Source organism: Silurus meridionalis, chromosome 4 (genome assembly GCF_014805685.1).
Source record: "Silurus meridionalis isolate SWU-2019-XX chromosome 4, ASM1480568v1, whole genome shotgun sequence".
Taxonomy (NCBI): Eukaryota; Metazoa; Chordata; class Actinopteri; order Siluriformes; family Siluridae; genus Silurus; species Silurus meridionalis.
Genome location: NC_060887.1, coordinates 17,452,576 through 17,475,203, shown reverse-complemented (window position 1 = coordinate 17,475,203; position 22,628 = coordinate 17,452,576). Strand labels below are relative to the sequence as shown.

Here is a 22,628-nt window from a genome sequence, read left to right as displayed (position 1 = left end):
AGCTTCCTGTTGTTCCACTTTGATTGTCTTACTAAATCATGTATTGTATATTTGCCAGAAATCAATGAGAGCATATTTTATTATTTTATTTCTTTGGTGCCAAACAGTCAAACAAGGAAAAGCCTACAAAAAGTTAAAGCTACATAAGATAAGATAAGATAAGATAAGATAAGATAAGATAAGATAAGATAAGATAAGATAAGGGGAAATGTCTGTGTTACAGCAGCAAAGAAAACGTGCAAATATATATATGAAAAAAAGTAGAAACATAATACAGTATATACAACATAATGTATAAATACAAAAGAAGAAAAAGAGACCACGAATAGGGAATAGAGAACACTATCAAAGGGAGCTGCTACAACAAATAAATATAGATAACTAGCGAGAAACCTATTTAAAGGGCAACTGAATTATTATATTATTTTACATTGAGAAACTCATACAATAACATATAGTACATAAAACGGCATTTTTGGCGCCTGTGTTTCGAAATCCTTATTTATCTTCTGATGAAGATCAGGCCCTCATGTTAGGATAGGTGCTGTTAGAGCCTAACACACAGGGGTCACAAGGTTTGTTGTACCTTCGGATAATGACACTGTACACAAAGATTTTCTGAGGTAACTCTACATGGTAGCTGTTCTCAATGAGGTAATTATGTGCTCTTTTTCACCAACACGAAAGCATGCCTTTTTCATAAACATGCGTTCAGACAGTTTGTTTTGATGCCAGGAATCTGTAATTTCAAAGACGGTTGTGCTTACTATAAGATTTATCAGGTCAGTCAGGCATGAGTGAGAGATGTGGGTTGGGAACAAGGAACAATGCTGGGAACTGGTTTATTTATTGCACATGTTTTCAATGTGCTATTGTGCTTCATGATATGGCACCCTGGTTGATTTTAGGTTTTATTTTGATTTTGTAACCTATTGTTATTGAAAACATACACTCACACACACACACACACACACACACACACACACACACACAGAGGTGGGTAGAGAAAATCCTACAGGTGGAGGTAAAAGTACGAGCAGAAGCATAGGGGCAGTTTATCATTGCAGGTTTTATCTTTCCACATAGTCAGACCACTCGGCTCAGCTAACCTAAAAGAGTCGACTCTTTCGACTCCTAAACACCTAGCAGCCATTTCCTTTTAAAACCAGCCAAAGTCTCTTTTAAAACCAGCCAAAGTTGCAACCTATCAATAGATAATCAATCAACGAAAACCTATATTACCACCTCCATCAATATTAATAATCATTGCGTTTGCTGTGAAATACAATGTAATATGAACTCAGTTTCAATGCATATTTAGAGTCACATATTAAATAATCGCCCATGCATTGAAATGTTTTAATAATATGTTTTTTTATTTTCACTAAAATATAATTTCGTGCCAAAACAATAATATATTTCGGTGTTCCGTGTTATTTTTTTGGGAAAAAGAAATTCGACATGCGAGTCGGCTCCATAAAAAAATGAATCTAAGAGTCGACTCCATCATAAAGGAGAACTACAGTAAGTGGCATGGACGGCTGATGTCGCAGTCTGAGGACTGACAGGGGAATGGTGTGAATCTGAAGCTTGCTTGCAACTAGTTTATATTTGCAGTAATGCGAAACAAACAAGATTGGCCAGTGTCTTGATCGCCGTTTGTGATATATTTGTAAAGCAGAATGCTGACGCGCGTCGCTCGGGGCAATAAGGCAAACTTTAGGGGGTGAAATGTAGCTAGTGCTAGATTGTGTCGTGTTAGCGAGCTAGTTTGGCGTTAGGCTTTTGAGACAAGCGTTTGGAAATCTTGCAAGGCGATGTGTGTGTGTGTGTGTGTGTGTGTGTAGGGCAGTAGAATGGCACCATGCTGTAGCCCGATTCCCTGCCTGTTTGGCCGCAGTGTATTCGCTAACTGTGTATTATTGGGTCTGTGGTGACACTTGTGTGTGTGTGTGTGTGTAGCTAGTCGAGTATAACGCTGCGTTCTGCGCCGAGACTTAGTCTTCTGAACCTACTACAGGTAAAGAGTCCATAAGGAGCTGAAACAATGGAAACTACCAGCACGAAAAACATGTATGCGAGTCGCAAACGGAGGAAACCCGCCCTGAAAAGGTAAACAAATCCTGTAACTTTTCACAAATGCTACTGTCATTGTTAGTATGCTGTAAACCATTGCCACAGAAGCCCAGGGAGTTTTCTAGCTGTCATCAAGACCTTATATATAAAACAGTCACACATGGTATTGTAGGCTTTTTCGTTTGGTTACAAATATCATAAGAACACATTATTACACATGCATTACGCAATATAATTGCTGTGTTCCCACTTTTGTAATCAAACCATCATTCACTAGCAATATCAACAACAGAGTCGTGATGCTTCTATATGTGCCAGCTGTTGATCAATAGGCATTTTTTCTCCGATCAAGTTTATTACCAAGCATGAAGGTTTTCTAGTGAAAATCAATCCAACATTTAGTAGCTTGCACGCGAGAAAACTCTTATCTCGGACAGTGCATTTGATAACAGTCCAGTCGCAGCTCCTATCATGTGAGGGTATCATTAGGGTTCATTGTATCCCAGGTCCTTGTAAAGTACCATTTACAGCAGGGGTCCCCAACCACAAAAAAAGAAAAATGTTCTCAACTTGGTCTGTGCAAATTCCCCACAGTTGTTTCAGTTTTTATTTCCATGCATGCATAAATTAAACTCCCACTGAATCGGCAATGAGTCCAAAATTGTTATTATATACATTTACATATACAGTTACGTACATCATATGATTCTGATTGTCTTACGTGAAACTGGTCCATGACCACTGCTCTAGAGCAACTGTTTCAGCCCTCTATCGGCACACGTGGTATGGAATCTAATCTAAATATCGTTGTCATATGGTTGTCGCTTTTCATTTTCTTGCCTTTTCTACACTGGACCTTAAATCCCCCTGGAAAGAGTGTGTGACTATGGTCTGACCTACAGATTATCCAGCATTGATTATAGACCCAAATTGACTTTACCATTGTGGTGAGGGTATTTGATACCCTTTGGAGCCATTCGTGGCTACTTGCTGAACTTGAGTTCCCTTATTAGCCTGCAAGTCTTGTTATCTATCAGTCCTTTGCTGTCTGCAAGTTAACTATTATCTGTTCTGTTGCTCGGTATGGTCCACACCTCTCAGCCTTGTGCTTTCCACTATTATATTTGGACTTTGTTGACATGCATACAGGGCATGGATTTGTGCTGTATTTCTCTGTATGTCTTTCATCTTGTCTTCCTTCTTCAGCTCAGTCTCACGGAGCTTAGTGACTTATGGGTCTGTGGTTAGTGGTTGAGGGCTTGAGTGGTCTCGCTCGCTATGCCACTGCTGGCAGTTGTTAAACTTCCTATCTGCTGGACAGCTGTGCCACTTTTCTGTCTTCTACACGCCTTTGTGTTTATCAGGCATCTTGGCCTGTGGCTATAAACCACCAATGCTGCATTTAATTAGATGATACATCAAACTAGTCAGGACTAGATTGTACTGCAAGTCCTGACCCTCAAACCGTCAAAATAAATGAATAAATTCACACTTACTATTAAGAAACTCACAGTGGTCTTCTCCAAATCAACAAGCACTTCTTACAGGACTGCAGCTATCGATTATTTTAGTAATCGAGTGTTCTACCGAACGGAGAAAAAGTGCTTTTTGTTTATTGAGGAGCAATACTAAATATACAAGAGAAAATAAGACAGGTTTCCTAAAATAAAGAAAAAAATAACACTATTAATGCTGAAATTGCATACAAGAATATTTGTGAAAATGAAACCAATTTAGTGCATTTATTTGCCTTATTACACCAAAATACAAATATCTAAATCAAAAAATAAATAATAAAAATACATTTCAAATGACTTTTAAAAGGTAACCGCACTCTACGGTGTTTTCTTAATGTTTTAGTTTAAAATTAACCCAAACTTGGGAAACTTTTCTTGAATCTTCTCCTTGTTGTTTTCTCCCCGTTCCTTAATTTTTTATTCTGCATTCTTGTGTTGTATGGAAGCCCAATTCCGCCACCTAAAAATAAAAGTTTGCCTAATTCCGACTTTATTTCGCGCAATTACGACTTTATTTCCCGTAAAACATCCAGCATTTCTAGTGCATCCACTGGTAGCCATGTTGTCGGCCTGAAGTTTGAAGCTGTTGTTTTATGAACGAGGCCACCTCTGCTTCATCTGCTGTCCAGAGCGCTCCAGAGTTTAGCAGGTGGTGCATCAGTAATAATGGTCCGTGGGGAAACACAGTGCTCCATGTGTAGTTAAATGGACTAAACGAATATATAATCTAATTTGCCTCGTTCGATTTTTGTATTCGAATTTCTCGAGTTCCTCGAGGAATCGTTTCAGCCACTTCTTCAGTTACTTCTTACTTTTAAATGCATCAAGTTGTAAATACTTGTATTTGTAGAGCAGTCCCTTATCCCTCAACTACTCAGTTGTATGAATGAGATAATTGTATGTCGCTCTGGATTAGGGCATCTGCCAAATGCTGTAAATGTAATTGCTGTAAACTGGGCAAACTGTCATTGTACATTTACTTCACATAAATGCAATTCAACTGAGATCTTACACAAATATTGTCTGGTATATACATGACTGTCCTTCGTGCACAGTATGTGAGGTCTGTGCATAAATGTACTATGCATTTAAAGCTCATTGTATTTTCTCTCATTCCATTTCTGCAGTGGGAAGGAGGCTTCAGTTGAAGCTGCAAAGTCAAATCCCTCTAAGAGGCACCGTGATCGACTGAATGGTGAACTGGACCGGCTGGCCAGCCTGCTGCCTTTTCATCAGGATGTCATCACTAAACTGGACAAACTGACAGTTCTCCGACTGAGCGTTGGCTGCCTGCGAGCCAAGAGTCACTTCAATAGTACGTTTAAGTTACACACACCTGACAGAAGTCATTCAGTTGCATCAGGTTCCTTATGCTCTTTTCCAAGTCAGTGCAAATCAGAAGCACATTTCTGTTCATTTTTATTTCCCCAAGAAAAGATAAATGAGGCATTATAGATTTAAGTGTCTTAATTGGAGCTAAAATTGGACATGATACAAGAAAGAAATTAGAAAGGTATTTGGAAATTTGCTATGCTCCCTGTCACTAGGAAATATTTTATTTTTACTATCCTAGATTTAGAAATTAATGTTGAGTACATTACTCGTTTATACATGATGCACAAAATCAAAAACTAAACCCAAAGATCTCTTCTCAGATAATAATAATTATAATAATTATAATAATAATAATAATAATGATACGTTTTTGTCCTCGAAATTAATATCATATTCTTTTATTTTTCTATAAGAATTTCACACTGCGGTTATTGATACTGCTAATATTTACCCATCATTTAAAACGACGAGGCATGTCAACATAGTAATTAATTCATCATAAGGTACCAACAAAGGAACTGCACCGATTAGCAGTCTGTTTCCTTTGTTATTTCTCATCTGTACTTGACTGAAAGGAGAAGAAGTGAAAGTCAAATAACAGGATGTCAACTGGGAGTGTGAGATCTTGCAGAAAGTAGATAATAAATGTACAGTCTAATTAGTCCCCTTCCCAACACTGTAATCCCTGAGAGGGACTTTTTTATTATTTTTTTTTATTTTACATTATTTTGCTTGATCAGAGGGTTAAAAATGAGGTGACTGCATTTTGCACTACTCCTTTAACACTGACTAGGATTTATATTCCTATATATGAAGTGTTTACCATGGGGTGCTTTGTGGGTTGGGGGCTGTGTGCTATTAAGAAATATGGAAACCAAATGGAGCATGTTGCATTTAAACAAACATATAAAGTGGAAACATTTTTCTGCATAACTTAATAAGGGATTTTGTTATTTGTGGCTGTTGGTAAAGTAAAGAAAAACATATTATCAGGTATATCAGTGTGAGATATCAGATATATATAAAAAAATTCATACAAGATTCAGGCAGGTGTTTAGTTTTGAGTTTATATATCGACCGCTACATAGATAGCAGTCTACAAATCTCTGAACTTAAACATTGCCAGAAATATATACTGTATATATAATCTCGATATTGCGTTTTTGAGAATTGATACAGTATTGGCAAACAAAATATCGTTATTCTCACAAGTATCAATATTCTTACATGCCTATTAGACAACGATGCCCCTTGTGTTTTCCAGTATTCTATTATAGGGATACGCCAGAGAAATGCTAATATAAACTTGTATGTCACTTTTAGAAACATTATATATATATATATATATATATATATATATATATATATATATATATATATATAAAGAATAAATATATATATAAAGAGAGAGTTGCCTAGGTGATTCCTTGTTTGAAAGTTTGTACTTTATAGATATATATCTATATAGATATATATTTTTTAAATAAAAAAACTTAATTGGCCGATTGTGCTGCAAATTAGGCTGATTATTTGGCAGTCACATCTGACACCAAACCGTGCATGTACATTTTGCACTTGCTGGAGAGAACATAACTCTCCCCTACAGCAGGTGGCAGTAGTAAAAGCAAGCAGTGTTTACACCTTCTGCGATGATTACTAACAGATTCATGTAACATTTTTCAGTCATGTCTGTTGCAAAGACAATAGTAAGAATGACAACAATATTGGTCGACCTTTACCAAAAACCAGTGAGGTGCACACCATTCAGGGAACAAGTTTCACTTGATTCCATACACGAAACGTGCAGCAGAATTTGACAGCATTTACTAGACTTTTTTTTTTTTTTTTACATTGAGGGCCCCACAAACCCTTGTCCCTGAGTCAGCACACTTCTCCTTACTTAGCATCTAAAGGCAAGCATTTGCAATGGGAGGCCTCTGATGGGGTACTCGTCTTAATGAATCCCTTTTTTTTCCCAGAAAAACGTTGCATCTTCAGCAATTAGACCCTAAGCACCTTTTGCTGAGCCTAGCTATCTTTCCATGTTTTGTTATTGGGGTAAAATTGTAGGCTGATAAAACACTTCAGAAAACCCTGGGGAACTCCTAAGAAAATTAGCGTTTCACAATGATGCAATCCAGTTTGGTAAAAAAGGTTTTACCAAAGCAAAACAACAACAACAAAAAAGCAACTATGTGTTTAAACAAAAACCCATGTTTAGTTTTTTTTTTTTGAGGGATTAGAGAGTACAAAGGTTTTGTGCCAGCAGTAATTTTGTTGGGGTCTAATATCATCAAGGCCCTGAGTCTTGACAAGGTTGGAAGTCAGCAGTGGACCTGGATCTGGAAATCCTTGCAATGCTGTCATCCAAACCAAACGATCTGCTGTCAGCGCTTGCATAGGCATGCTCCATGGTACTCTGACAGTTTAGGGCTTGCCCCATGAGATGGTAAGAAGGGGCCCTCAGATGTATGTCAGTGTCTGTGGGTAAGATTCTTTAAGTATGAATTGTGTGACACTAGGAATTGGAACATGAATCCAGTGTCTTGTGGCCATGCTATTTTTGTGTTTCTGAACATTTTTAAAAATCTGTGGTCTTGGTGGCAAGACCGTAGTGCTACCCCAGTACAAGGGCCAGATTACACAGGGTTGATTAAGAGCGTCATAATCAAGGTTGCAGTGACAACTGGCCCAAACCTATGGAATGTTCTGTTTGAACATGATGTTTCACCTTCTAGTTCAGTTGTCCGACTGGGAAAATCTGAACACTTGTTGATATGCCAAGTGGTTAATTGACCTACAAAGATGCCAAGATTTTTTTTTTTGTAGGACCAGGTTTATGTTTATCAGTCAACATTGGATAGTGAGTTGTTTCGCAGTGTAGCAGGAGTCAGATTAGACTTTTTCCTCATGGGTAAAAGTAACATTCTGTTATATATGCCCAGTGCAAAGGCAATAGAACCCAGCTAGGTGCATGTCTTTGGCTTTCTGAAGGATCTTAAGGCTTCTATGGATCTTAAGGCTAACTGCTCAGTTGATAGTAGACAAAAATGCAAACTAGGCGAAGTCTGACCCAAAACATAGAAAATGCACATTCTGTTGTATGAAGGGGAAACTCCATTCCTAATGCTGCATATTTGTGGAAACCCAGCTAGTAGGCAAGTAAGCAGACTCCTGATACATAAACAACCTGTGATAAGGCAAAGGAAAACCACTCAAGCACACTAGAGCCACTTAGCCATTGGCTTGCCTAAATGGCAGCTAAATTAGCAGACTCAGCAACAAACACCACATGGTACGGCTTTGGAAAAAACAATTAACCTCATTAGTGGCACATAGCCACTGGAGCAACACGGACAAGCGGAAAGTATCACAAGTTATAAGTAGCCAAAAAAAGTGCTGCAAATCCTCAGGTCGGGCAGAGTCAAGATGAAACCAGAGGTGGTTGGCACATGGCATGAGAAAATGGTCCAGCAGGATTGGCCATTCATGCATGAGTTTCCTTCATGGGCCCTGAGAGCCACTGATTATTGTTGTGTGTTGTATATGCACTATTATATCTGGTCTCATGAGGGTTGGCCTAGAGAGCTTGCGTGAGTAATCTTGAACAGACTCTGTGAACTCTTGACATTGCAGAGGGGAATTACGAAAGGGTTTGATATTCACTGTCTCCAGCTCCAAACTTTGACCCATTTCATTGAACATCAGGGACCCTGCCAAGTCTGATGTGCGCCAGTGGTGGAGCGAGAGGAATTCTTCAGGGTCCTGCTCGAAACCTCTTGCATGCGAACAGTGCAGAGAAGCCTACTGAGATATAATCTTAATGTTGTACTAGCAGACATTTCCTCTTTTATACAAATCTGTTTACTAAAGAGCTAAAAGCACTTTCTCATATTAAACAGCAAACTGGGGTCTTGTTACATTTAGTCTGTCCTCCTTGTAAATGACTTTTTTTTTTTCTTTTTCCAAGAATGGAGACCTGTGTTTTCCACAAAATAATAAACAGTCATGGGAAAATGAAAGTACACCCTCTTTGAATTCTATTATTTTGCGTATCAGGACAAAATAAATATGATCTAATCTTTATCAAATCTTAGAATTGGGTAAATACAACCTCAGAACAGCACATGACATATTACAGTGTCATATTTATTTGTACAAAAAATCAAGCCAAACGGAGAAGCCGTGTATGAAAAATAGTACACCTTATGTTCCAATAGCATTTACTTTTGCAGCACTTTTGGCACGTTCTACAACTTCTTTGAGGTCTCAAGGCATTTGTTTTGCACAGCTCTCTTAGGGTACAGCCATAGCGTTTCAGTTCAGCTGGGTCTGGTCTTTAACTGGGCCACTACACCAACTTTATTTTTACTTTCTCAGCTATTCTGTTGTAGATTGTTTGGTGTGCTTGGGATCATTGTTCTGTAGCATGAACCAATTTTGGCCAAGCCTTAGGTGTTGGACAGATGGCTTCAAATTCAATTATAGAATAGAATACATTTGGGATACAGAGGAGTTCATTGCCAACTCAGTGCCTGCAAGGTGCCCAAGTCCTGTGGCTGCAAAACAAGCCCGAATCATCCTCCTCCACCACTGTGCTTAACAGTTGGTATGAGGTGTTTACACTAATATGTTTTTGGTTTTTTTACAAAAATATGGCGTTCTGCATCATGCCCAATCATCTTCACTTTTGTCTAGTCTGTCCAAAGGACATTGTTCTAGCAGTCTTGTGTTTGTTTAGATGCAACATTGCAAACCTAAGCTTTGCTGCAATGTTGTTTTAAGAGAAAAAAACAAACATTTTTTTAGCAACCCTTCCAAACAAAACATACTTGTTCAGTCTTTTCTAATTGTACTTTTATGATTTTTACATATAAAATACTAGCTAAGGCCTATAGAGTCTAAAATGTAACTGCAGTTTCTCTGAGCATTGTCTGACAACCAGTCCTGGGAAGATTGGCAACTGTTTTAAATGTTTTCCACTTGTAAATAATGTTCCTCATTGTAAAATTAGAAGCTTCAAATTGTTTGGAAATGGCATTATAACTCTTTCCAGATTGATGGACGATAACAAATTCTTTGCTAAGATAATGTCTTTACTGCTTGGCAGAAACCATGATCCCTGATACTGCCGATTCATAAATTAGTTGGAATGTAATTGGTCATTTTTAATTAGGACTCATTCATGATTTGTATAATGCAGGTAAGAATTTTCACTTCCAGAGTTTTTCATAATTCCTATTCTTTGTAGCATTATGTGGGTGTATTAGGGGTTCTGTAGATGCTGAACTCTCTGCTTTCAGCACCACACCATAGATAAACAAGGCACCAGCCAAGTTACTGTTTAACCTTCACTGTTGCTTTATTATTGTTTTATTTGAGTAACTAATGGGTTAATTAGACTAGCACGAACTAACAGTTAACATCAGCAATGATAAAATATTAATATTCAACATAAATAATACGTAAAATTGAGTGATGTGAGATTAAACATTTGAGGACACTGCACACATTGTTAAAATAACCACACTGTTACTATTTGGTAAGGCACTATTAATAACAAGAGAATAAGCCTCATGTCTAAGTGCAGACTGACAGGAAATGATCTGAAAATCAAATAATGAAGATAATATTTGTATTATATTGCAGTATGTTTTCAGCAGATGTGTCCTCAAAAAAACATACTCACCTTATCACTTGTGTTCTGTTTTTCAGCTCTCCTGAAAACCAGTAAATCCAATCAACCAGCAAACAATGACACAAAAACGCATGTTCAGTTGCCAGAAGGTGAACTATTGTTACAGGTATGCTGTGCATCTGCTCTGAATAAAAGCATTGACCAGCATTTTACTGCCAAATAAGACAATAGAGACTGATTATGAACCTCAGGCCCACCAACAAGGAGACACATGAATTTTTTTGTATTATATATTTTTGTATATCAAAGGTTTCTTTTGACGACTGCCTGTCACAAAGTTTTGTCATTTTGTATTTTTTTTACTTAAAACCTCTCATTTACAGATCAATAATGTTAAGGTCTACCTTGATATGTCACGGTACCTGCTTCAGTGCATCTTAACAATCATCCATGCTTAACCACTTTTTTTCTGTAGGTCATAAATGGATTTGTATTAGTGGTCACCTCTACTGGTACAGTTTTTTACGTCTCTTCCACTGTTGAGGACTATCTCGGATTCCAGCAGGTTGGTCGCAAATATTCTCCGAAGCTCAAACCTTTTCTGTTTATTTCACCGCATGTATTTTTACTCTCATTGAATGTTGACACTTTATTTATGCCCTTCTTTCAGTGTCATGTGCATCTTTTGTTTTTCAGTCAGATATCCTCCATCAGAGTGTTTATGGGCTTGTTCACACAGAAGACAGAGCTGAGCTTCACCGGCAACTCCACTGGGCTCTCAACCCCACTAACTCTTCAGACACTGGGCATCCAGTGCTAGGTAAAAGTGAAATGAATAGAAATTTTAACTGAGTAACCAGCAGCTTGGATAATGGCAAACTCAGACCCTTATTTAAACTGCGGAAAGAAATACCGAGGGAGGGAACGTGAACCAGTGACGTCTGCATAGTGTTTACCTCAATATTTTCAAAATATTACTACGTAATTTCCGGACTATAAAGCGCACCCATATATAAGCTGAATTTGACAAAGATTTTTATTTTTAACAAAAGCCGCATCTGTCTATAAGTCACAGGTGTCTACACTGAAACTAATGTACTTTACACAGGCTTTAATGAAAGACATGGTACAAAAGGTGTAACGGGTGAAATATGTTGCGTTTCCTTTAGGAGCATAGCGGTATTTTGGGAATAGCCTGCCACTGCATTTTTTCCGGTATTACTGCGTGTGTGCAAGACTGAGGATTATGTCCTTATTATTTTCTGATGCTCATTTTTAAGTTTCTTTGACTAACCCGTAACGTTGTTGCCAAGAAAAATAAAAAAGCACAAGTTTTGGAAACCTGTCTGTGCTTATATGATTTCTGTTGCAACTGGAGTTAGCGAGCTCTCCCTTCACCCAGACTCAACACGCTACAATGGCTTGTATCTAAACAGTAGCCTACCAAGAAAATCATTGTTCACCATCTTCCTCCTTCCTTTCACAACTATTTCTCTCGGGAGTTTATCTTTTGGCATCGTCGTGTGTTTAAAAAAAAAAGTTTTTCTCCTGATGCCGTGCAGCTCAGAACACAGGTGAGGTTCGTTTTTTCGTTTCCGTTCGGAAATTTCATTGGTCTAATGTTATGTCGCTCAGTATTCATAAATAAGCCGCTTCGTTGTTTAAGCCGCGGGGTTCAAAACGTGGGAAAAAAGTAGCGGCTTAAAGTCGGAAAAATACGGTATATAATATCCTTTCACATCACTGCTTTAAATACAATGCCAGTCCACATTATTTTGCAAAATGGCTCATTTTCTAACCCACAAATATTGTATTGTTCAACAAAGTACCAAAGCCTGCAGACAGAGAGGTTGTTAAATTTGTATTATTTATACAAACAATATTTGTATGCAGATGTATATTCTAGGCATTGATTAGTATGTACTCTTATACTATGTTATAATCACTTAGTTCTTAAGTATAAAAAGCATGTTGTGTTTTTTTTCTCCATGCAGATACCCAAGATTCACAGTTACCCCACACCTATTATAACCCTGAGCAGTTACCACCAGAGAACTCCGCCTTTCTGGAACGAAATTTCGTGTGCAGGTTAAGATGTCTACTGAACAACTCATCTGGCTTTCTGGTAAGTCGGAGAATATGCATATGAATATGGAAGAAAAAAATCCAAATCAGATAATAAAAGTATACAAGTAAACAGCAGTTTAAATTTCTGTCCTCTGAATTACTCTTTTTTATTGCAAGATCGCAAACAATTGAAAAATAACAGACATCACTGGCATTAAAAAGCTTTCACAAAACAGTGAAGTTATTTAACACTCTGTTAACGCCAATTTTTCATCATTGAAAAGAAAATTCTCCAACCTCTGAGCCTGTAGGCCTGATGTTTAAATGTCGGCTTCTGCAACAGGAATAGTGTATACACATAAATGAAAGCAATTTGTTTACACTCATGCCAGCAATATTTTTGCTTTAATTTGTTACATAGAGAGCTTGATGCTTTTAAAACAGTGCTTACCGCAATTTCCGGACTATTAAGCCGCACCCACTGAATTTGACTAGGATTTTTATTTTGAACATAAATACGCCGCACCTGTCTATAAGCCGCATTGTCTAAACTGAAACTAATGAACTTTACACAGGCTTTAACGAAAGACAGTGTCTGTTACACGGCTTGTATCTAAACAGTAGCCTACCAAGAAAGTCATTGTTCACTGTCTTCCTCCTTCCTTTCACAACTATTTCTAGTTTATCTTTTGGCATCGTTGAGCGTTTAAAAATCACCATCGGTGAAGCTTTTCTCCCGATGTCGTGCCGCTCAGAACACAGGTGAAGTGTTTTTTCATGCCCGATTGTTTTCAGCGTGATGAATGATTCGCATTTCCTGTAGACAGTCCGAGTGAGCGGCAGGTCAAACGTCAGAGGAACATCATCCATATTTATGATGTGGTGCGGCCCGATTCAGTGGGAGCGCATCTGATTTAATATAAAGAGTTTCATTGGTTCACCTTAAACCCGTTCAACAGTTTCATTGGTCTAATGTTATGGGGCTCAGTTTTTTGGCTTGAAGTTTGTAAAACCGGGAAAAACCCAGGAAAAATCCATAAATTAGAAGCTTCATTGTTTAAGCCGCGGGGTTCAAAGCGTGGGAAAAAAGTAGCGGCTTTTTGATTAAACATACATCATATTAGTCTTTCTTTTGATTTGTTTAATTTGAAATTGTTTCAAGCCTTTGTGTTGCATCATATATGCTTTTTAAATCACATTTAATCAATATCATACCATTTATTGAGCTTAAATGCAAGTGCTTGTGATAAAAGGCATTGGTACAGTCACACAAAAAAAAAAAAATAATAATCTTGTTTTTGGGCATGTTTACTCAAGAACAAAATAGAACCTCTCAAAGACATGCAGGTGCCTTTTAATCACCTGACCAACCAGAACATCAAAATAACCTGCGTGAGCTAAAGGAGAACTTTGCACCACTCGTGCAAATATTGACACATCTTTTGGACTTCAATTTGCCACCTCAACTTTGCCACCCTAAATAGTTACGGTGTTATAACATTTTATGTTTTATGCTTAATAAACAAAAAAAAGCAACGTGGTTTTTTTAATTAACGTAATAATGCGTAACCTACAAAAAATACTTCAGCCAGTACATTTAAATTGCTGATATTAAAATGACACCATTAGCTTGATCAATCCTGCATTCACTTCTGTAGATGACATTTGATTTGAGAGTCTTTAAAGTTTTTTGTATTTTTTTATTTTATGTGTCAAAGCAAATGTTTAAGTAAAATAAAATGGAACTGAGTTTGCAGCTCCTCTAACACTGTACATGTTTCGGGGTCAATGAAAGGTCAGATCATGCTTACCTATGCATGAACTTGTTTTTCAGTGCGAACGTCTCTGGTTTTTAGGTTTTAGCCTATTAATTATCATTCTTTCCCAGTGCCAGTAGTTTATGGTCAAAAGTTTACCCAGAGTTATTTATTCATTAATCCTTCAAACTGTACTTGCCAAACATACAGAAAAGGATAATCATTATAACTGGTTGTTGCAGATTTATAGCTTTCAGTTTAAATCTGACATTAGACTACAGATTGCAGTCTTAAATTAGAGCGAAAGTTTCTGCAACACAAGAACATCCGAACATTTTTGCCAATATTTTCTGTATATACTTAAATGGGAATTTAGAGCTGTTGAAATGTACTTCCAGTATTTTGCCACATAAAAGATTTTAGATCAGAAAGCACATCAGTTTTCCATGATCGTTGACTGTAATGTGTAGTTACTGGTATTAAATTAGCAGCAGTGTTGATCTTTCCCTCTAATCACTACTATATGCCCTTTTGCTGGCTAACATGACTCTGTCTGTTGGCTTTGATGTCTGCAGGCCATAAACTTTCAGGGCCGTTTAAAGTTTTTGCATGGACAAAATGAGAAGACTTCAGAGGGCAAACCCATTCCACCTCAGCTGGCCTTATTTGCCCTGGCCTGTCCAGTTCAGCCACCCTCCATTCTGGAGATCCGTGCCAAAAACTTCATCTTCAGGACCAAACACAAACTGGACTTTACCCCAATTGCATGCGATGCCAAGTAAGTGCTGCACTTTATTTAGCACATATATATCCATTAAAAAACCAGTCATTTTATTCCCCTTTGCTTGATCTTTACCTGTGTTTCAATTATTTAGTATTTATTTTCTATTTTATTTACTGGAGGATTTTTATTTTCGTGAATATAGTATGAGCTGAGATGCATTTAGGTTTTGCACTTACAAAGCAAATACATCAGGATAATTGTCATTTGTTAAGGCAGTATGCATTGACTTCAGATATTTTTATTTGAAGAGAAAATGTGAGGCATCCCATGATAAAGATGTCATTTATCACCTCAGTCATATCAGGTACTTTTTGCATTGGCTGCTTGCAGCTTTCTACTATCTACAACAGTACAGGCGTCATACTATCTACAACAACCTGACTCATCCAGACGATAATTCTTTTGCTCCTTGAGTCGTAGTTTTTTTTTTTCTCCTATCAAACCATTCTTTTCCTGTTTGTTGCTCCACAGAGGGAAGATTGTGCTGGGCTACACAGAGGCAGAGCTGTGCTACCGTGGCTCAGGCTACCAGTTTATACATGCAGCAGACATGCTACACTGTGCTGAGAACCACATGCGCAGTAAGTTCCCGGGCAGCCTTTTCAGACATTCATTCAGTCGTCTTTCATAAGATTTCAGCCAAAGGCATGAAGATGTGTCTTGTATTGTGTTCAGAATTGTATTGCCCGCACACAGAGCACCCTTTTATTATTTTGCACTACATGCCAAAAATTCTGTTGTTCTGACACAGATATACAGTGGTGTGAAAAAGTGTTGGCCCCCTTCCTGATTTATTTATTTATTTATTTTTTTTGCACATTTGTCACACTAAAGTTTTAGATCATCAAACTAATTTACATATTAGTCAAAGATAACACAAGTGAACACAACATACAGTTAAATGAAGGTTTTTATTATTGAGGGGAAACACAATCCAAAACTACATGGCCCTGTGTGAAAAAGTGTTTGCTCCTAAACCTAATAATTGGTAGGGCCGCCCCTAGCAGCAACAACTGCAATCAAGTGTTTGCGATAACTTGTAATGAGTCTGTTACTGCGCTGTGAAGGATGTTTTGGTCACTCATCTATGCAGAATTGTTGTAATTCAGCCACACTGGAGGAATTTTGAGCATGAACCGCCTTTTTAAGGTGCACAGCATCTCAACAGGATTCAGGTCAGGACTTTGACTGGGTCACACCAAAGTCTTCATTTTGTTTTTCTTCAGCCATTCAGAGGTGGACTTGCAGGTGTGTTTTGGATCCTTGTCCTGCTGCAGAACCCAAGTTCCCTTCAACTTGAGGTCACGAACAGATGGCTGGACATTCTCCTTTAAGTTTTTTTGGTAAAAAGCAGAATTCATGGTTTCATTTATTACAGCAAGTCTTCCTGAAGGTCCTAAAGCAGCAAAACAGCGCCAGACCTTCACACTACCACCACCATATTTTACTGTTGGTATGATTTTCTTTTTCCGAAATGTGGTGTTTCTTTTACACCAGACGTAATGTGACACACATCTTCCAAAAAGTTAAACTTTAGTCCCGTCTGTCCACAGAGTATTTTCCACAAAAGTCTTGGGGATCATCAAGATGTTTCCTGGCAAAACTGAGACAAGCCTTTATGTTCTTTTTGCGCAGCAGCGGTTTTCGTCTTGGAACTCTGCCATGCAGATCATTTTGCCCAGTCTCTTTCTTATGGTGGAGTCATAAACACTGACCTTAACTGAGGCAAGTGAGGCCTGCGGTTCTTTGGATGTTGTTGTGGGGTCTTTTGTGAGCTCTTGAATGAGTCGTCGCTGTGCTCTTGGGGTAATTTTGGACAGCTGGCCACTCTTGGGAAGGTTCTCCACTGTTCATGTTTTTGCCATTTGTGAATAATGGCTCTCACTGTGGTTCACTGGAGTCCCAAAGCTTTAGAAATGGCTTTATTACATTTTCCAGACTGATAGTTCTCAATTACTTACTTACTCATTTGTTTCTGAATTTCTTTGGATCTCAGCATGATGTTTAGCTTTTGAGGATCTTTTGGTCTACTTCACTCTGTCAGGCAGGTCCTATTTAAGAGATTTCTTGATTGTGAACAGGTGTGGCAGTAATCAGGCCTGGGTGTGGCGAGAGAAATTCAACTCAGGTGTGATAAACCACAGTTTTAACAGTTTAAGACTTTTTCACACAGGGCCATGTAGTTTTGGATTTTGTTTTCCCACAATAATAAACTTTCTTTCGGCTTCTCCCATTAGGGGTCGCCACAACGGATCATCTGTATTCATGATCCGCATGTTTGATTTGGCACATGTTTTTACACTGGATGCCCTTCCTAACGCAACCCTCCCCATTTATCCGGGCTTGGGACCGGCACTAAGAGTGCACTGGCTTGTGCAACCCTGATGGCTGGGGTTGGTTCCATGACCAGGAATCGAACCCGGGCCACAGCGGTGAGAGCACCGCATCCTAACCACTAGACCACCAGGGATACATATATTACATATATTTATATATATATATGTATATATTTAATCCTACTTTGTAAACGTCATGTTAATCTTAAATTCCTCTTTTCTCATATTTGAGTCTTACAACAGAAAACCATATCTTCATTCTAGTCCTCTGTTTCTTAACAATCAACACCTTATGAACTGTCAGTGAAGTGCATTCTGTTTCCCACTAAGGTCGTTTTTTTCACCGAGTTTTCATATGGCTACCTGCTCGAAAACATTCTGTTCCAGTAAAAGGCAACTTGAATGAATATGCTTTATGATCTGCACAGGGATAGGAGGGGTAAAAGTGAAGAGTAATATAAGCAAGAGTGAGAGAAGAGGAGGTACCTCTTTCCTCACTCACTGTGTGTGTGTGTGTGTGTGTGTGTGTGTGTGTGTGTGTGTGCGTGTGCGTGTGTGAGAGAGAGAGACATCCCATATGCACAATATCCGTTTCTGTTCTCTTCTGCAGTGATAAAGACTGGTGAGAGTGGACTGACTGTATTTAGGCTGCTTACCAAACAGGGAGGCTGGGTTTGGGTGCAGGCTAATGCCAGACTCATTTACAAAAATGGCCAACCGGACTTTATCATTGCCTCTCAAAGAGTACTCCTGTAGGTCACATTTTCTATTTATTTTTTATTTCTATTTTATTACACGAGACAGCATATAATGATGCACATAGATAAACAAAATGCTACTTATTGTCATTTGCAGGGATGAAGAAGGAGAAGAGACTCTGAGGAAGCGTAGCCTCATGCCCCCATTCAGCTTCACCAAAGGAGAGGCTGTACTGTATGCCCTAAACTCAGAATCCAGCCCAGAATCTATTTCATCTGTTGCTCCAGGAGATAGTAACCAACTGAAAGTCCCAAGTGGACTAGATCCCAACTCTCTCCTGGGCTCAATGCTGAAACAAGATGAGTCTATCTATGCATGCTCTTCAGGTTCAGATGAGCCAGTGAGAGCTCAGGACCCTGAGTATGAGGAGGAGCTTGGTGGGATCTTTTCCAGTAACTGGCAAAAGAACATTCTTTCTCTCCCTGAGACCTCTCTCTTTAATCCAGATATGACAATCAGCACTGGTAGGGAAGAGAGCAACTGTGAGCTCATGAGCTTTATGAGCAGTCTGGGAATCACTCCAGAAGATGTAGTGCTTCTCCAACAAGAAGAGCTGTTCCTTAACATAGAGATGGATGGTCGATATGGCTTTAAAGACTTTACTGATGACTTTCTCTCCTATGTGCAGGAATCTCTCCGGAAGAAGGTAGACTTTGCACTTCCCAGTAGCATTCAGACCAATCTGAACGAAAAGTGTCTCCCAAGTATTGCACCTGAACCAAAGCCTCCATCACAGCCATCACTGTTCTCATGGTCACAGGGTCAGCAGCTATTTTTACAAAGTCCCTCGTCTTTTCTTGTTCAGCCTTCAGACCTAACGATGCAGCAGTCTATACCAAAGCAATACTATTCACAATCTCAGCGATCTTCTTCTATGCAAGATAGGCAGCACGATCATCAGGGGTCTCTTCAAGCACAGTCTTGTCTGTACAGACAGCCAAGCATAACACCACCTGGTCTTCAGCTAAATCCACAACAGCAGTCACCTCATCCAGTGAACCACAAGCCTGTATACCAACCTGAGCTTTCATCGTTTTTTTGTCCCGAGAAAGAAGCGTATCATAGGCTGAAGCACACTGCTAGTGTTTCTGTTAGAGAGAGCAGTTCCACTGACCAGCAGCTGCCTACTCTCTTACATTCTGGATTGCAGGAACCTGGAAGCTTTTACCTAGAAACCAACCATTTGCCTCAGGGACTTCCTTATATAAACCAAGTAAACACTGTGTCAGTGAACTTCAACCAGGAACGTGCGGGCGCCTCTATTCCTGCAAGACACTTACATGTGGGTGAGTCTCTGGAGGAGCTGCTAACCTGCTTGGATACTGTGGGTCAGGAGAGGCATGGGCAGTCTGGAGAGCTTCATGGGGAAGGTCATCCTCCGTGTGCACAGCCTAGCTTCGATTATAGCTTGCTCCATCAGCCATACACAGGCCAGGTAATATTTTCATATGTGAGTGTGCAACATTGTGCAACATCAAGCAGGAATTTAGGAATATTTTAAATACTATGGGCTTTTTTCCAATTTATATATAATTGTTTTGAAAGTTTGGGTCCTCAGAATCTGCCTGGAACCATTCATTCAGATTTTCTTACTTTATAGTATCACAATAAAGCTATAAAATTAAAATGTCTATGTCTGAAGAGGTGCAACAGAAAAAATGCTCATTTAAGTTTATATTATAAAAGAAAATATTCATGGTCATTAGCAAACCAGTATGGGTACTTTTTTTCCAGTCAATCACTGTAACGGTAGTAAATCATTGATGTGTGTGAGCTCGTATGCGCAGGAGGGTACATAGTGCTTTCCTCTAACTGTGATATGCTGCCTGGTGACATTAGCTTGAGCTTGAGTTCTAAAAGATGCAGTCGGATACCTTTATATGATTAAAAAAAAAATCTTCTTCCCTTCCTAGATTGTGGCTTAATGCCCTCAAGGTTACACTGACCTTGTAAATTCACATCATGACTTGCAAGATTGGGCTGATATTTTGTATTTATTTTTAACGCATGGTGTTACATTTGCTTTTACACATTTAAAAACAAGTTCCTCCTGTTGCTTTTTTAATTTTTAAATGTATTATTATTATTTTTTTAGAATGGCGCACTTGGAAGTCTGCAGGGGAGCTGTGAAAAGGACAGTATCAGTGACCTCGCAGCACAGACTCCTCAGAATTCTGCTGACAACAGGCCCTACCCAGACCTGTCTCTGGGATACATGTGAATGTACACCTTCATAATCCATGTGAGTGGTGTAGAGCAGAGCATAGTGCTCTTGTTAGGAGGTGTGAGGATAAGAAGCTCAGTCTGGACGATTCCACAGGGCAGTAATGAAGAAAAAGAATTAAGGCAAGACTAGAGATAGAGGGGTAAGGTTTGGGTGTAAGAGGTCCTGAGCAACAGCAGACAAGAACAGAACTAAAAGGCAATGCAAGAATATACCCGATTGAATTTATGAAATATCCTGTGAGTCATATTAACTGAGAATCCCAGTCAGATCCATCTAATGAATAGAAAGAGATCAGTGTGTGAGTGTGAGTGTGTGTGTGTGTGTGTGTGTGTGTGTGTGTGTGTGTGTGTGTGTGTGTGTGTGTGTGTGTGTCAGATGTGTGGGCGTGTCTGGAATGTGAAATAGTCCCCAACCTTTTTCTGAGTGAACAAGTAACACTTGTTTTTTCATTGGAACGCTTGTTAAGATTTTGATTATCCCAAATGTACACAGTGGTCTGAGATGTAGCTCCCTGACCATGATGCACACACTGCACAATACAACACAACACAACACAACACAACACAACACAACACAACACAACACAACACAACACAAGAGAGTATCACAAAGGATTACATTAAGTGCAAATGTGCAACTATGTCAGATGAGTTAAAAAATGAGTGTAGCACAATAAATAAGAGTGCAGGTCAGGGTGTTGCTGTTTTTTGTGTATGTTGATGTGTGTAAAACAGCACTTCGGGTACAGAGGGCTAAAGTACATCATTTTTGTAGCTTGACAAATAAGACAATATACTATGGAAACTAATTAACTTAATTGACTGATTAAGTTTGTAATATGGACTAAATGTTATTAATTTACACTGTGCACTGCTGTGTTTTAATTTTCTCTGAAGATAGGCAAAGCCAAATATTTTACCCAGATTATAAAATTTGGAATTTCTCCTTAAAAATCTCTCTCTCTCTCTCTCTCTCTCTCTCTCTCTCTCTCTCTCTCTATATATATATATATATATATAAAGCAAATGAAAGTCACACTTCTGCAGTATTTTGCATTGTAGTAATTTTAAGTAGAGAAAAGTAGTGGGAATAATGCTGCTTTTTTTAAATTTATTAAAATTTATTTAGGAATATTTGTGCTTTTTTCCAGCACTGTTCATTTTAATATGCATATGAGATAGGAAAATATGCTAACTGTCAATCCTGTATGTTTGACAATCATTTTAGCAGCTTGTTTTATACAATACTTTAACACTTTGTAATCTGTTTGCACTTTGGATAAAACCTGTTGTTTTAACACAAGTGAACAGGCATCTGTGAGCTCAGCCAGTGACTTGTAGATGTTTCCTCTCATACCAACAACCGCAGTATCCTTGTTCGGAGCCTTTTCCAAGAATACTTGGCATGAGCTGGGAATACAGGTCACCAGTTGAGCACAGGGCAGCATGTACGCACAATATGTTTAGGAGCAGTTTAGTGTAGCCACTTCACTGGCATGTTTTCAGTAGGTGGGAGGAAATGCAGGTTGACATGGAGAAAATGCTAAACGTCATTTTCCTGGGATGAGGATTGAACCAAGGACCCTGGAGCTGTGAAAGCAGCATTTCAATCCACTGCACTATCGTACCAACCTTCTAACATCCAGGGACATAAATATCAAACTGAATTGTTGGCATTTTTTTTTTTTTTTTTTTTTTTTTAAACAGACATTTGTACTGCATTTGGTTGGATGACCACTGTATTAATATGTTAGTGTTAATGAAATAATACTCATTAATTGAACCATAAAAGTTGTAATTACTGATGCATTCAAAAACCTTGTTTTCCATCATGTTGTATAAAACAATTGGATTTTTTTTTTTTTTTTTTTACAGGTGACATATAAAGATGATTAAGAAATATACTGATTAAATTCTTTAAATTGATTATTTATGAAGATATTGGTAAATATGTTTTTATTTTTTATTTTATCACCACAAACACATGTTTTCAGAATGTGAGTACCCAGTGTTGCACTTTGGATTTATTCTCCTGAGATGTTTTTCTTGTGAAACACAGGAATGTTATTCCTAACCCAAATATTTTCGAGTTTTAATTATGGTTTTGAAAGGTCCAAACAAACCCGAGGGGAA

General features: G+C 38.4%; 1 protein-coding gene across 1 annotated transcript; it reads left to right on the top strand.

Moving 5' to 3' along the window:
* The first annotated feature begins 1,530 nt into the window (after positions 1-1,530).
* Positions 1,531-21,357, top strand: ahr1a (aryl hydrocarbon receptor 1a). The gene is made up of 11 exons (XM_046847707.1): positions 1,531-2,112; positions 4,721-4,908; positions 10,644-10,732; positions 11,042-11,131; positions 11,263-11,386; positions 12,561-12,691; positions 14,966-15,168; positions 15,646-15,755; positions 18,121-18,262; positions 18,366-19,704; positions 20,365-21,357. Exons 1-11 carry the CDS (start codon positions 2,048-2,050, stop codon positions 20,488-20,490), a joined length of 2,607 nt encoding a protein of 868 aa, XP_046703663.1. The 5' UTR covers positions 1,531-2,047; the 3' UTR covers positions 20,491-21,357.
* The last annotated feature ends 1,271 nt before the right edge of the window (positions 21,358-22,628 follow it).

What these genes read in the sequence shown, in the direction of transcription:
- ahr1a (XM_046847707.1), top strand. Translation starts at nt 2,048, where the DNA reads ATGGAAACTACCAGCACGAAAAACATGTATGCGAGTCGCAAACGGAGG. An exon ending in AGCCAAGAGTCACTTCAATA is followed by an intron (nt 4,909 to 10,643) that starts GTACGTTTAAGT and finishes TCTGTTTTTCAG; the next exon opens with CTCTCCTGAAAACCAGTAAA. An exon ending in ACTATCTCGGATTCCAGCAG is followed by an intron (nt 11,132 to 11,262) that starts GTTGGTCGCAAA and finishes TTTGTTTTTCAG; the next exon opens with TCAGATATCCTCCATCAGAG.